Genomic DNA, 16,884 nt, shown 5'->3' on the forward strand with positions numbered 1-16,884 from the left:
CGGTTGTAGAATTTCTACGGTCAGCTACCTACGAACAGGCTGTGCTGCGGATCACCACTGCGGGCGTGGGACTGCTGACCAACTTTGCTCTTTCAGAAAATGCTCCATGTTGTACATTGTTGAGTCCTGCTTTTTGTTCAGCTGAAGTCTCCTGCCCAAAGAGGAGATGGAGAACAGCTGGCTGCCATCTTCCAGTGAAAAATGTTTCCTTCAGTGGAAACCCAGCATGTGTTTTTATGAACTGTGGTCATTTTCCAGTTAGTTTTTACATTTAAAACTAGGAGAAAGGTCACTGAACTGTCTCTCCTATGTCCATACAGATTTACTTCCTTATTTACAATGATGTATGTTGGCATTTCTTGGTTAACATGAAGAAATATATTTTTACTATATTTTTAAATATATAAATATATATTTTCCATGTCTCTTAATAATCATATGAGAGGGTAAGCATCAAACCTAATACATTCCTTATGTTTTACTGACAGATAACAAAAAGAAACAGTCTTCCTACTTATTTTTAGAATAGGATGATAAAATTTTTATAAAAACTTGTCCATGTATCGAAATGGTGTCAACCAACTTTTCATGCCAGTGCTTCTCAATTTGAGATTATATTGTCCCCCCGCCTCAGGGGATATCTGTCAACGTTTAGAGGCAGTTTTTGTTGTCAGAACTGAGTCTGTATGTTCAACAGTCATCAACTTGATCCCCACTACCTTGCAATAAAGAATTATCCAGCTTGTTTAAAAATACCAATAGTGCTGAGGTTGTAAAATTCTGCTTCATACTAAACCCATGGATTCTGAATACTTATAGTCAAATGAGACACATCTGAAAAATTAAATAACAATACATCATAAAATACCAAGATATAACAGGACTTTTAAGATGACTATGCATAACCTCATATGATTCTGGAATCCAGTCGCTGAATTCAACCTACCCATGTGTTCAATCAACACCCTATCCTACAGGATACACATACCAAGTGCTACTTTTGCCTTTAAATTATGATTTTTAAACAACAAGGAACTTCTCTATTCTTTAAAATTCAACACAGTTTCCTGACATTGGTGATAATTCATATAAACACATCTTTAAGTTCCACTTAGTTTACATTTACAATGTTTCTTAATAGAATATGTGTGTATAGGTATGTGTAATACATTTTATATGTATTATAAGTTTTTCTTTTTCTAAAACATCTGGCTTAAAAGTTACTTAGTATTATATGTTAAATATATAAATGATTCAGATAGTTCCTGGGAGAAATTATGGTATTAAAATGGATTATCACATAAGCAATATTAAGGAATGAAAAGTATAAAGATATTTTTCCTTAAAAACAAAACTTCTGAAGCTAAGAATCCTAAAATGTTGAAAGCCTATAAAGTCTGCTAAAAAGAAATTACTGTATTAAAATCATCCTATTTTAATGGTGTTTTTTTTTTCCCCCTCTCATGGTCAAAACACAAGAATACAGTCAATTCTCATTATTCACGGTAGTTATGTTCTATAATGTCCTGTGAACACTGAGTTAACAAATACTGAACCATTGCTCCCAGGGGAAATACAGGATTAGGTTTTTGTGAGCCTCTGGTCACAATACTTTTGTCAATTAATCAACAGAGAAATCATGAACAAAAACACAAAAACGCAAAACATGTGGCACTAAATAGACCATGAAAAGGACACTTGCTGACACTGCCAGAGCTGAGACAGGAAGGCAGATCATCTCCTTGGACCCCAGCTAGGAATATGTGCCTTGGGAAGCTCAACTTTTTGGCTGTTCTATGCACATCAAGGAATGACCACAAAAATGCTGAGCGTACAGAGTTCTGAAGTTACAAAAAAATTTTAGTGAGTGGGCGAATCTGTGGATACAGAATCCACAGATGACAAGGATCAACTGCATTTAGAAAACATACCCATGGAAGTTTCAGGGTGAATTAGGTGCAAGTTATAGAAGATGTTAACCGATCAGGAGTAGTCATAGATCTGAATGCTAATCCTGTCCTAAGTCTGACTCAGTCCTGACTTCTCTGCCCCCTTTTGGCTCACTGACCAAGACACTATTCAAGAAGTGTAAGCTCTAGGGGGGCGTTCCTGGTGGCCCAGTGGTTAAGATTCTGTACTACCAATGCAGGGGGCCTGGGTTCGAGCTCTGGTTGGGGAACTAAGATCCCATAGGCCCTGCTTGCTGCATGGTGTGGCCAAAAAATAACAAAAATTTAAAAAGACATCAATTAAAAAAAAAAAAAAGAGTGTAAGCTTTAAAACTGACCATTGCAAAGGGCTCATACTTCAGTGTCACTAGCCTGACACCTAGTAAAGCAAAGTGATCAGTCAACGATCACAAAGCTGGTCACTGCTAGATCCAAGACAAAATACACTGGTGTCTTGTTCTCTAAATGCATTTGAGGGTTTCCCTGGTGACTCAGTGGTAAAGAATCTGCCTGTCAATGCAGGAGACACAGGTTCGATCCCTGATCTGGGAGGATCCGACATGCCAGGGAGCAACTAAGCCCGTGCATCACAACTATGGAATCTGTGCTTGAGAGCCCGGAAGCTGCGACTGCTGAGCCCGTGTGTCGCAACTACTGAAGCCCGCAAGGCCTGGAGCCTGTGCTCTGCAACAAGACCACCGCAATAAGCAGCTTGCGCACTGCAACCAGAGAGTAGCCGCAACTAGAGAAAAACCCATGCAGCAACGAAGACCCAGCACAGCTATAAATAAATAACTTAAATGCATTTGAACCTCCTGCCTCTAGCTTCCTGCATGGTATAGTAAGAGAAGCCAGGGTTTGTGCTCTGCTGATGGGAAAGCAAACCTGATTGGAAACAATACAAAGTGTGCCTCTTGTATAATCGCCCTTTGACAGCTTTATCTATATAGTAATCTCACTTTAGACTTTTACTAGCTCTCTGTGCCATGTAAAATAAAGCGATTTATTTGTATCTCTGCATTATGCTAAGGTTACAGGCACTGTTTCACCTGCTCTGTGAGCAGCAATGTCCAGACTCTCTTTAGAGCCAATTTCATATCTGAGTTCAGTGTGGAAAGCTTGTGTGTGGAAAAATAATGTGATGCTTTCTCTTGACACAGTGTGATTAAACTCTAGGAGCTCACAGACTAGTGCTTTCTAAATACTGTTTGATAAAAATACATCTAATAACCCCCCTAAGACTAGATACAGGCAGTCCCACTTGACTCACTTTAACCTGCAAAGAACTGCAAGTAAAACGGTGACCTCTAAGTTGCTTTTTCTTAAATAAATACAATTTCATATTATATTAACATTATTAAAAATGATAAGCAGTCATCTGGTCTGGAGGTTGGATGGCTTATCTTTGCATTTTCTAAACAGAATTTTTTTTTAACATTTTCTCTACTTATACTTGCTTGATTAACTGTATTAACACTGACCAGCGATGTTGATCTTGTGATGTTTCAGAAGTACAAATCATTCATTGAAACAACAAGTTATTTCATAGAATTCTGCTAGGGAACATTTACCTAACTTAGGGTTAGCTCCCCCTTTCAAATTTTATTAATTCACACTGGTCATTCTTCTGGTAAACAAAATTCACAGGGTTTTAAAACTGGAAGAGGCCTTACAGATTGTTTTTTCTAGGTGTCTTCTTATACATGAAGAGACAAAGTCCAGAGAAGTTAAACAATTGTCCAAGATTAGTTGTCTAATAAGTAGAGGCATATCTCATTTTATGGCACTTTGCGAACACTGCATTTTTACAAATGGAAGGTTGGGGCAACCTTGCACTGAGCCTGTTGTCTATTGGCACCATTCTGCCAACAGTATTTGGTCACTTCGTGTCCCTGTGTCAGATTTTGGTTTTGGTAACATTTTCAACTTTCTCATTATCATTATCTTTGCATGGTGACCTGTGATCTTGGGTGTATTGCTGCAAAAAGATTACGACTTTCTGAAGGCTCAGGTGATGGTTAGTAGCTTTTAGTAATATTTTTAAATTAAGATACATACATTGTTTTTTTAATGCATAATGCTAGTGCACACTTAACTGACTACAGTATAATGTAAACATCACCTTTACATGCACTGGGAAACCAAGAATTCGTGTGACTTTCTTCATTCCAGTGGTCTGGAAGCAAACCCATAGTATCTCCAGGGTCTGCTGATATAGGAAACAAAGTTAAGAATTATGCTTCTCCTGAAAACCAGGTCTGTGCTATTTCTACCACCTGCCCAAGCTGCAGGAAATAAGTACTTACCACATGTCAAGGGCTTCGCAGGTGGCACAGTGGGCAGAGAATCTCCTGCCAATGCAGGAGATGAAAGATATGCAGGTTCAATCCCTAGGTTGGGAAGATCTCCTGGAGGAGGAAATGGTAACCCACTCCAGTATTCGTCAAAACTGCATCACTGTTACATGGAAAATACTAGTCTATAAATGTGTAGACTAGTATTCATATAGGAAATACTAGTCTATAAACGTGTATACACACTGAGATCCAGTTTCTTCTTTTCCAGTCATACATCATTTTTCCACAAAACAAAGGAGAATCAGAGCCATAAAAGAAATGGCCAGGATCCTAGTTCCTGGAGGCCAGCTGATGATTTACGTTTGGGCCATGGAACAGAAGAACCGGCACTTTGAGAAGCAAGACGTGCTTGTTCCATGGAACAAAGCCTTGTGCTCCCAACCCCTCTCGGAAGCCGGCCAGCCGGGGAGAAGGCAGCAGTGTGGGCGCCCAGAAAGAGGCCCCCCCTACCACCCGCCCTGCTCCGCCTGCCGCTGTTCCGAGTGTTTCGAGGGGCGCCGCGACTCGAAGCGGTCCCACAGTGTGGACTGCGACGCCGTCCTGGCTGGCACCTGCTGCGCAAATACTTCCGAGGAAGGCGAGGAAGAAAACGGATTCTATAACATGCTGGGGAAGTCGTTTCGCTCCTGGTTTTCCTCTAGGTCTTTGGATGAATCCACTCTGAGGAAGCAAATTGAAAAAGTGAGACCCCTGAAAAACACAGGAAGTTGGGCCAATAGCACGATATCCATCCAGCCTTCAAGACACTCCAGTTTCGACTTGGGTCATCCAGAGACTTTGTCAACAGGAGAGCAAAATGTAGATGAGGAAGTGTTTGTGGAGCCGTCTCAAGGACCTCTGGAGTGGCTGAGGGCGCCCACCACACGCAAACAGCTAAACGGAGACCATCCTGGAGTCATGAGGAGAAACGGAGATGGGAATTTTCTGGGTGGCACCAATGCTAAGGAGAACTGTGTGGATGAAGATAACGTAGAGGAGGACACCGCTTCTGGTAGTAAATTATGGAGGAGGGTTTCTGCAGCAGATTCCACAGACTCCAACCCAGGGGACGCCATTTCTGTTGAACAGCAGCCCGACGTTTTGGATTCCAGAGCCTTTATGCGTTATTACCACGTGTTTCGAGAAGGTGAGCTCTGTGGCCTACTGAAGGAGAGTGTGTCGGAGCTCCACATTCTGAGCTCTGGGAACGACCACGGCAACTGGTGTGTCATCGCAGAGAAGAGGGAGAGCTGTGACTGACGGGCTCATCGCAGACACGCCCTCCAAAAGAGGAACCGCGTTCTTCTCACGGGGTGTGTGATGTGGTCCCTGGAACTGGCATCCAATGCTGTTATTTGGTCTGTGTTTAATCCATTTATTCTGGTCTGTAGAGACTATGAATTCAGCATCTTTTCAGTCAAGCGCAGTGCTTGGCTATCTAAAGCATCTGACAAAGTCTTTATGGTTAAAGGTTAATAGATCTGAAGAAGCAATAGAACATGAACTCCAATATGGCCGAATTGCTCCAACAATACATGTTTACATGTTTTCCAGTATTATGTAGTGATTTCAAAAGATTCTGCTTTTAAGTATACCTTGTAAAAACATCATTTGTACGCAGTAAGGGGGCAATTCCTAGCTCTAGTTATAATTTACCACTGCACAAATGTGATAAATTATTTCATGGCCAAGGCTTTGCTTCTGCTTAAAGTCTTTAGAAAGGTGAGAGACAGTAGAGAGAGACAAGCAGGGTTCTGAGAACTTTTCCAAATGATAAGTGAACTTGCTTCAAGGTAAGTAAATAACAAGGTTTTTGATGTTGCCCAGAAGGCTTTTAAAGGCACGGTCAGCATGCAGAGTAGATATGTGGGCACTAGAAGACACTGCAAGTTATCCAGGAGGTATTTTTCCAACCTTATTAGAAGCAGGAGTATCCAGTCACAGAAAGTCCAAGACTGACTAATGAATTTTCATCTGGAATGATACTTTTCTTATGCACTGAAGGGATATTTAGAAAATAAAAATCTGGTTGAAACAGCATTTTATTTTGGTTCTCGAAACAAGTAGATTAAGGAGCAAGATATTTGGACTTGGTGGAGGGCTAACTACTGGATTTTTAAAAATAATATCTGGGCATTTATCCCCTTGAAAGGGACTACATTTTAATGGCTGTAATAAGAATGTAGACAATCAAATCTTACTAATTAAAGGTTCAATTTCTGCCACTTTATAGACAAATGGATAGCTGGGCACTGCCTGATCACCACATCTGTTTAGTTTTCACCATGGATCTGTTTATATCCATGTCATGGATATTGAGACATAGTTATGATTAGGAAAAGCAGGCAAGAGTTGACCCAGGAATATAGTCTCAGACAGTTCCTTAATGAGGAGAGAATCAACACTTGACAAAAGTCTTTTTATTGTATGGGCTACTATAAACCTGGAGGATACCCAATTCTTGTTTTGCTTTCCACTGAAATTACTAAAATAGTGTAACTTTTTCCCTTCAGTGATTGTGCTCTAACTAAAAATACTGATGATACTTTCAAAGAAGTTTAAAGGATTATTTTTAATGTGTATCTGAAAGTACTGAAGTTTATTTTATTACTCTCTTGGCTTCAAAATAAGATTGTGTCATCACCTTTTTGGTTGATGAGGTTGTTGGGTGGAAATGAGATCTATGATTTCTATTGTTCTGCACACAGTCTGCATTAGGGGGACGATAAAAACAAACATAAAAGTGGAATATAAATTAAAATTTAATTTAATGTCTCCCATTTCTTAAATGAGGATATTAAGCCATGAGTGTAAGTGGGGTTTTTGTTGGAAAGAAATGTTCTCAGAGTCAGAGACATTCTTACAATTAAGGCTTGATGACCCTTCTATTATGAGTGGATTTTTCCTCTCCTTGAAGTCTGTTGTCACATACATCTTCATTACCAGCCTTGCTGCTTGAAACCTGTTTATAAAGTCATGGCTTTCTGGGAGGGAAGCCACCACGTAAGTTCCACCACTTATGTGGTACTCAGTTCATTAGATGGCGCCAGAAAAGCTTTGAGCAAACCTTTATGTGCAACCTCCTACACACATTCACACATACACACACACACACACACACACACACACACACACACACACACACCACTCTGTATAAGCTAACTCTCTAGAATGGGAGAGAGGAATATTTTCACATGATTTTGACAAGGCTATAAAAAAAAAAACACTAATACTACAATCTTTCAGTCTTCAGCTGCTGAGCACAAGGATTCTATTCATCCAGATTATTGTGTATGCAAACAACTGATTTTCTGGTTGATAATCTCTCTTTGGTATATTCATGTGACAAACACTCTTAAATCTTACTTCTGTCTTTGGAGAGGTGTGTGTGTATACACACACATGCATACATGTGTGCTAAGTCACTTCAGTCTTCTTTGTCATTCAACGCACTGTAGCCCCACCAGGCTCCTCTGTCCACGGGATTCTCCAGGCAAGAACAATGGAGTGGGTTGCCATGCCCTCCTCCAGGGGATCTTCTCGACCCAGGGATCTAACCCACATCTTCTGTGGCTCCTATATTGCAGGCAGATTCTTTACTTTACATATATGTGGGCTTTGCAGGTGGCTCAAACAGTAAAGAATCCACCTGCAACGCAGGAGACCCGGGTTTGACTCCTGGGGTCGGGAAGATCCCCTGGAGAAGGGAATGGCAACCCATTCTAGTATTCTTGGGGCTTCCCAGGTGGTGCTAGTGGTAAAGAACTCCCCTGTCAATGAAGGATACTTAAGCGATGTGAGTTTGATCCCTGGATTGGGAAGATCCCCTGGAGAAGGGCACAGCAACCCACCTCAGTATTCTTGCCTGGAGAATTCCATGGACAGAGAAGCCTGGTGGGCTATAGTCCATGGGGTCACAAAGAGTCAGATACAACTGAGCGACTAACAATTTCACTTTCACTTTCACACATATGGATAATATATCCTTATACTTCATATATACATGATACATACATGTAAATATCTTGATCATTTAAAAGTTTGTTCATCTTAGGACTATACCCAAAAGGAAATACAAATCTAAGTGAGTTTAAACACACACACACAGCATTTATGAGTGTTTAGTTGGCCTTAACTTGCTCTATTATAGATTTTTCTTTTCCATCCAAAGTACATACTTTGAAAACTTAAGATTCCATTATTAACACTGGAGTGTCTTTCCTGCTTCTCCTTTATTCGCTGGCATCATTGCAGATGCCACTATCTGATGTGGAAGGAAGCATGTCGGAAGGTCCTTAAAAACCTCCGTGGACTTATCAATTCTTTGCTGGCCTACTTAAGGAATTCCATATAACCAAATGATCTGGGGGAAAGTGCATTATCACAGACAAAGGATGCAAAATAACATTAGAATAAGAAACAAGCAAGTGGCCCGTTTAAATTTTTACTTTTAAAACTCACTGAAGTGACTAATGACACCAGCATGTCACCAGCAAGCCATCTAACACGCCCTGGAGTGTCAATTTGGTTCAGTCCTCCCTTTCACCATACATTCCTATGCACCGGGTGGTGTGTGAGTCCTGATTTTAGTCTGCCTTTCTGTGTCCTTCCAAATTCTAGACATGCGGACTCCCTCTGGGTTTTAACTGACCATCAATTGAACGGGCAAAAACTGGCAGTAATCCAGAGAAAGAAAAAATAATCCCAATATAAATCAGCCAGGAATGTTAATGTACTTGTATATTCATGGCCACAAAAAGAATAAGCCCTGTCAAATTTTTTTTTTTTTTTTAAATAAATAGTTCTGGAGGAGGGCAGAGGATCTACCCTCTAATAGTTGTTGATCTGGGTTGGGGAGGGTACTCTTTTTTGATAGCAGCTTTATTGAGATGTAATTCATATACCACACCATTCACCCACTTAAAGTATATAATTCAGAGGCTTTTAGTATATTCATAGAGTTGTACAACTATCATTGTAATAACTTTTAGAACATTTTCATCATTGGCAGATGAAAGAAACCCTGTATTCTTTAGCTATGACCCACCCAGTCCCCTCAACTTAAGGTAACCACTAATATGCTTTCTGTCTCTATAGATGTGCCAATTCTGGACATTTCATTTAAAAGGTATCATAGACTATGTGACTTTTTTTCTTTTGCTTCACTTACTTTTTAAAGATTAATTCATATTGCAGTATAGTTGTTTGACGATATTATGTTAGTTTCTGCAGCACAGCAAAGTGGATCAGCTATACGTATGCATGTGTACCCTCTTTTGGATTTCCTTACCGTCTAGGTCATCACAGAGCATTGAGGAGAGTTCCTATACAGTAGGTTCTCATTAATTATCTATTTTGTATATAGTCATGTATATATGTCAAAACCAATCTCCCAATTCTCCCCCCAGTACCATCCTGTGTCTCTACTTCTGTTTTGCAAATAAATTCATCTGTATCATTTTTCTAGATTCCACATATAAGCAGTGAGAGGGGACTCCTTAAAAATGAGCTGTGAGCACTCGGTCTGGGGGACAGAGGAGGAAGTGGGGTGTAGCTGGCCAGGCAGCTACAGTCTGGGAAGAACAAATGAGGGCAAGCCTGATCAGTCTTCTCCTGTTGTGAAGGAAATAGGAAATAATAAAGAGAAGCTAGCTTCTTAAATATCTAACATGTATTATTTTATCTGTAATCCTGACCATCGCTAAGTATACTTACTGTTCCCATTCTGCAGATTAGGAAAACTGAGTCAGAAAGAGATCAGTTAAATTGTCCAATGCCACATGCATAGTAAGAATCACACAGCTGGCAAGGGCAGGGCTGAGATTCAAACCCAGGCAGTCTGCCTACCAGTCTCTGCACTTAACCTGTAGCTCCGTAGAGCACCAGTCATGGCACCAGGCAGGCTATGAGAGCCTTTCGAGGGAAGCGATTATCCCCTTTACAAGTAAGCTTTGGTGAGGTTAAACCAAGATTCCATAGTTAGACAGTAATTGGAAAGGAATCCCTTACATATTTCTCCCTATCTTTTACATTAACTTTGTTCATTTGTAAATCTCTTTCCATTTAAGTTTAAAAAAAAGTCACAAAATACTCTGTGACTGCTTTTATCCAACTCTTTGATCCTCTAAAAATTGCTGTTACCATTTTCTCATTTTATAGGTAAGAAAATAGAGGGCTATTCAGATATTTCATTCCTTCCGTTTACTGAACCCCACTATGTGCCAGACAAATAGGATACAAAGTAATGAATACCAGGAGCTTCCCAGGTGGCACTAGTGGTCAAGAACCCGCCTGCCAATGCAGGAGACATAAGAGATATGGGTTCGATCCCTGGGTTGGGAAGATCCCCCAGAGGTGTGCATGGCAACCCACTCCGGTATTCTTGCCTGGAGAAGCCCATGGACAGAGGAGCCTGGTGGGCTATAGTCCATAAGGTCACAAAGAGTTGGACACGACTGAGGCGGCTTGGCACGCATGCACACAAGTATACACAGAATATTAGAATTAACTGAGCTGAAAAGTGCCAGACTGGAGCAGTTTTCATATTCATCGTGCACCGACTACATTATATTGTTTTGTTTGAGAAAAGCAATCTACAAAAGCCCTCTTAGAGAATCACAATGCATATGAGCGTATTCAAGGCTTCCCCTAAAGTAAGCCAGGATTTAACTGAGCTTGCCCTTGACATGTTAACATACTCCAGCACAAGCTTTCTGCGGAACACGTTTCATGAAATAACTCATCTGAAACAGAACTCACCGACACAGAGAACAGACTTGTTGCCGAAGGGGGAGGGGGAAAAGAAGCACTGGGAGTCGGAGGTTGGTAGATGCAAACCATCACATACCGAATGGATAAACAACAAGGTCCCACTGCCAAGCACAGAGAACTATACCCAGTATCTTGGGACAAACCATAATGAAAAAGAATATTTAAAAAGTATGTATCTTCTTTGGAGAAATGTCTGTTTAGTTCTTTGGCCCACTTTTTGATTGGGTCAACAAACACATGAAAAGATGCTGAACATCACTCATTATCAGAGAAATGCAAATCAAAACCACAATGAGGCACCATTACACGCCAGTCAGGATGGCTGCTATCCAAAAGTCTACAAGCAATAAATGCTGGAAAGGGTGTGGAGAAAGGGGAACCCTCTTACACTGTTGGTGGGAATGCAAACTAGTACAGCCGCTATGGAGAACAGTGTGGAGATTCCTTAAAAAGCTGGAAACAGAACTGCCATATAACCCAACAATCCTACTTCTGGGCATACACACAGAGAAAATCAGATCTGAAAGAGACACATGCACCCCAATGTTCATCGCAGCACTGTTTATAATAGCCAGGACATGGAAGCAACCTAGATGCCCATCAGCAGACGAATGGATAAGGAGGCTGTGGTACATATACATCAAGGAATATTACTCAGCCATTAAAAAGAATTCATTTGAATCAGTTCTAATGAGATGGATGAAACTGGAGCCCATTATACAGAGTGAAGTAAGCCAGAAAGATAAAGAACATTACAGCATACTAACACATATATATGGAATTTAGAAAGATGGTAACAATAACCCTATATGCAAAACAGAAAAAGAACAGACTTTTGGACTCTGTGGGAGAAGGTGAGGGTGGGATGTTTCGAGAGAATAGAATCGAAACATATATATTATCTAGGGTGAAACAGATCACCAGCCCAGGCTGGATGCATGAGACAAGTGTTCGGGCCTGGTGCACTGGGAAGACCCAGAGGGATCAGGTGGGGAACACATGTAAATCCATGGCTGATTCATATCAATGTATGGCAAAAATCACTACAATATTGTAAAGTAATTAGCCTCCAACTAATAAAAATAAATGGAAAAAAAAAAACCATGTATCTATGTGTATAACTGAGTCACTCTGCTCTTCAGCAGAGATTGGAACAACATTGTAAATCAATTGTGCTATAATTTAAAAGAAGCAACTCATCCCATAGAGTAAAATCAAAACTCCTTAGGAAGACCTGTACAATGCCCCCCTGCATAAATTCTCCTGAGTATTTTTCAGTCTCATCTCCTGCTATTGCAAAAAAAAATTTTTCTGTTCTGCAATCTGCAGTTTTAAATAATACTTTCATTAGGGTTTACATAATGACAAGTAATCACCACTTCGCCTGGATAAAAATTTGGATTTCAAATGCCAGTGGTAATTCTTCTCCAAAGAAAAATGTATGGAACAGGCCTCATTCTGTTGATTCAAAGGGCATCCGAGACAAATGTCATCACACACCCATCCAGCAGATGGACACACCACGGGAGTGAAATTACAGAAGCATTGGCAGACCCCAAACCAGGACGCTCAACTCCTCTCATCCCAGTCTTAACTCAAATGTATGATTATTGATTTGATAATATAGACTCCATATTTGCGGTCATGATTGTCTACAAAATTGGAGTGGGGATATTTTAAAAGGACTCTCATCAACCAAGGATTGAAATGATACTGCAAACAGAAAGCATTTGGCATGGCATGGGGAATGCCAACACAGAAGCCTGAGACAGCCAATCAAACAGAAAACACTCACTGTGAACTGCCCTATTTTTTATCCACCACGGATCCCGCAGTAGGAATGCGAATCATTTCAGTTATAACCCACATTCTGTCCCCCTCTAGATGCAGGTCTTTCCCAGTTGATTATGCACTTGTCATAATTCTATCTGGGTGGATGTATGTTAGTCACTCAGTCATGTCCGACTCTTTGCAGCCCCATGGACTGTAGCCCGCCAGGCTCCTCCGTCCATGGAATTCTCCAGGCAAGAATACTGGAGTGGGCTGCCATTTTCCTCTCCAATTTGAGTGGGAGCGGAGCTGTAATGCAATCTGTATGGCCAATCCGACGACAGTTTGTGAGAGCTGATTGTCGAACTGGATCTCTCACCGGGCAAATCAATACATATTTTGTCTCTTCTTCAACTAGAGCTGGGAAAAGTATAATTCACTCTAATCCAATTGGTTATTAATTAACATACATGTAACTGCATTTCCTCCACACAAAACATTTATTTTTCTCTAGATATTACCTCTGCACAGAAAAGACACAGGGTCACTGTTGTGAGTCTGCAGCCGGTGTCACTGAATGTTGAATTGCATGAAGAAATTACCACCTATTTTACACCCACCAGGGGATTTGGCTAAATGACGGGCACTTTTCTAATGAGCTAATCATACCACTTTCCTTAGAGTTTCTATTAATGCACATAGATGGACACCATTAGTAAAGGTTTGCTTTTCTGCTCACTTACACAGAAACTAGCAATACTAATACTAATACTAGCAACACTAATGTGTACCCCAGTGAAATTTCTGAGATGCTTTAGATTTGTATGTAATAGCTGTCCCATTTTCTTTAGATGTTCTCTTAAATACGTATTATGTAAATATGTGTGTGTGTGTGTGTGTGTGTGTGTGTGTGTATTCCTAGATGTCGAGCATTTGCTGTCAGTAGTGACCTTTTTATGTATATGTGAAACATTAAATTAGCAATTACAGTAGAAATGTATTTCATTGAATAGATTTTTTTGTTTGGGGAACTATGAAGAGAATTGTCTTTTATTATTGTGCCTCCTCTGGTGTTGATGTGTATTTCTGTCAAAAGTGCAAAAATCCTATTCTTGTACATTATACAGTCAGTTACTTTAGCTTTTCCTAGAAGAAACTAGCAACAATTTTAAAAGCACGTGTGTGCATGCTCAGCCATATCTTTAAGACCCCATAGCCTGTAGCCTACCAGGCTCCTCTGTCCATAGTATTTCCCAGGCAAGAATACTGGGGTGGGTTTCTTTCTCCAAAGGATCTTCCCAACCCAGGGATCGAATCTGTGTCTCCTATAGCTCCTGCATTGGCAGACAGATTCTTTACTACTGAGCCACTTGTGAAACCTTTAAAAGCACAAGTTGATGTAAAATATCATGACTGTTATACAAACCTGAACATATTTTATTTGCATTAACCAATAAATGTTTAGGACCTTTTGCAATAAGTATTATTAAAAAATAATGTGATTCATATGCTTATGAAACATATGATAGTTTCAGTTATGTCTAAATGTACTTTTAAAAAACATTACTAAGGTGAACAATATCACCTTTCATTTCCACTCTTGAGTGTGACACAACAGATATTACCCTCTTTCTGTTCAGACAGCCACTTCTCCTTAGACACACAGAACTGGGCAAATTTGTATTTGGATTCTGTTATCTTTGTCTAGAAGAAACCAAGCTAGGAATTTAATAACAGAGTGTCATTAATGGGTTAGTAAATGGCTGTTATTGACTAAAACAAAAGACATCTTTTAAAATGGAATGAAACTATTAGAATTCTATCTGAAAATGGGTGTATGTGAAAAAACAGTATTAAAATGGAAAGAGCATCATTTCTTACATGCTAGGAATGCAAGCACTTTTATTCTTTTTCCTGACCTGCTCCATCTGCAGTCAGCTCACTGGCAGAGCAGGGGTGGGGCGGGTGGTGGGCATCGGGTGAATGAAGTAAGAGGGGCCTGAGGCCAGCCCTGCTGTGGCTCCAACGCAGCTCAGCGGGGCCACATTCTAGCCGCAGATGGCGCCCTGGCTTGGGCAGCGCGGAGCACCTCCCATCCCTTCCCTGTGATGGAGGATGATACGGCAAATCTTCGAGCATCCGTGCGCTGGTGATAACTGATGATGTGGGCTTGGTCCCTGGAGGTCATCGGTCAAGGGTTAAAAAGCAAGCCAATCATCTAGCCATCACTTTCAAGCCCTAGCCTAGCTGCTTGGGAGACAAAAATGAAAAGTACAACAAATGAAATACACTCTGTGCCCACCTTTTGACAATAATCAGTGAAGTTGAGTGTACTCTTTGGTGGAAATCTCTCAATTTAAAAATCATCACTAGTTCTTGTCTCTAGAAACCATCACTTCTTTCATCTTTGTGCTCATCTTGCAGTTTTTGAAATATCAAAGCGTAAATTCAGCTTTAAAAGCTCTATGCATCACGGGTTTGTTAGCAGTTTCTAGCATTTTCTTGATGGTCGGAATCAGAAGGAAATAGCTAGTTGCAGTACCTTTTTACTGTGCTCATCACTTCTGGCTCAGTCCCCGGCGGGGGACACAGAAGACTGTCCCCCTTTGAACAGCCTTGGGGTGGGGGACCGTCAGATGCTGGAGCTGCCAGAGCTCCCGGCTGCCACTGAGCCTGACAAGGAGGGACGCGCCCAAGCCAAGAACCACACCTGCCCTTCCCACCACACCACCCCGCACTCCTCCGGGGAGTTCCGGGCCTCTGTCTCCATCCAGGGCTTTGCCACACTGCAGCCCTCAGCCCCGGTCCCATCTCCAGGGAAATCACCCCAACCTGTGGCTCCACCTTGATTTCTTCCTCACCATCCTGCAGCTCTGTGCATTTAGGATGACTGACAGCAGTATTTGCTGCATTCTCTTTCAGCAAAGAATCTTCCTGCAGCCTTCCTGAACCAGCTACAATTTGGTCTCCTCTTGTCTCTCCAGTAAAAAAAAAAAAAAAAGCGAGTTGACCAACACCTTCCCAATTCCACTCACTTTTCTACCTAGTTCTTCCTCCTCCGTGCCAACCCCACTGTGAGCTCCGGAAACCGTCTCTCATTTGCCATTTTAAAGAGCAGCTATAAAGGGACATAAAGGAACTCCCCCACCCGCCGGTGACCCCCAGGCTGGCCTCCCAACCTGGCGAAGGCACAGTCCGGCTCTGGCCACTGGAATTCTGCTCCTCGTGGGCTCAGCTGGCTGGGGAGGCCGTGTCTCAACTTCACTGACTTCCTGAATTTTGTTCTCCTCCCAAGGGAACTTCTCACAGGTCCCATGGTTCTAAGTCCTCTAAGACTCCCCAAGTGGGGAGAGTTAAGTGTTCACTTATTTGTGAGATTTTCATTTGAGGCCGGATGACAACTGATGATGTGGGCTTGGTCCTTGGAGTTCACTGATCAAGGGTTAAAATGACAGTCACCAATATTCAAACCATCAATTACGAGCTTTTTCTTTCTCTTGAAAGAGGCCACAAGTATTTGGCTAAGTGCATACAATGAAGGGGGCTTCCCAGGTGGTGCTAGCGGTCAAGAACCCGCCTGCTAATGCAGAAGACAGTAAAGAGACCTGAGTTTGATCCCTGGGTCAGGAAGGTTCCCCTGGAGGAGGGCATGGAAACCCACTCCAGTATTCGTGCCTGAAGAACCCAAGGACAGAGGAGCCTGGTGGGCTACAGTCCATGGGGTCACAAAGAGTCGGACACGACTGAGCAACTTAGCACACCCACATACAGTGAAGAGCGTGAGAGCTGGAGATATTGATACAAAAGGAAATCCCTTCCTTCTCACAAGTCACTCCTGAAAAATCAGGGCAGCCATGCCTCAGTGTTCAGAACTTAACCCAATCCACGCCTTTGAGCAGCCAGGGCTCAGTAGCTGGTTGACGGAGATGCCATATGATATGCAGGCCAGAGCAGTCCCACTAGCAAGAAGCCAGTTGGGGCCCCCAGCACTGCCCCATGGATGCAGGGAACCTGTCTGGGGGTAGCCCCACGTGTACCACGAGCCTGAGCACTGGCCC

At 41.6% G+C, this 16,884-nt stretch overlaps 1 protein-coding gene and 1 long non-coding RNA gene across 9 annotated transcripts in view; one reads left to right on the forward strand and one right to left on the reverse strand.

Moving 5' to 3' along the window:
- TRMT9B (tRNA methyltransferase 9B (putative)) overlaps positions 1 to 13,857 on the forward strand; it is a 71,208-nt gene extending 57,351 nt beyond the window's left edge. For 7 of the 8 annotated variants that reach the window (XM_070459960.1, XM_070459957.1, XM_070459958.1 and 4 more), the window contains one exon: positions 4,515 to 13,857. In XM_070459960.1, the coding sequence (XP_070316061.1) occupies positions 4,515 to 5,545 (1,031 nt within the window). In that variant the 3' untranslated portion in view covers positions 5,546 to 13,857. Of the gene's footprint in view, positions 1 to 2,471; positions 2,786 to 4,514 lie in introns of all 8 variants that reach the window. The other variant, XM_070459962.1, reaches the window with a different exon arrangement.
- Positions 4,001 to 4,520, reverse strand: LOC139032594 (uncharacterized). Its single transcript, XR_011485139.1, has 2 exons — positions 4,256 to 4,520; positions 4,001 to 4,158 (listed from the first exon to the last, which is right to left on the reverse strand). It is a non-coding gene; the product is annotated as an uncharacterized lncRNA (long non-coding RNA).
- Positions 13,858 to 16,884: the final 3,027 nt, after the last annotated feature.

Source organism: Odocoileus virginianus, chromosome 32 (assembly GCF_023699985.2).
Source record: "Odocoileus virginianus isolate 20LAN1187 ecotype Illinois chromosome 32, Ovbor_1.2, whole genome shotgun sequence".
Taxonomy (NCBI): Eukaryota; Metazoa; Chordata; class Mammalia; order Artiodactyla; family Cervidae; genus Odocoileus; species Odocoileus virginianus.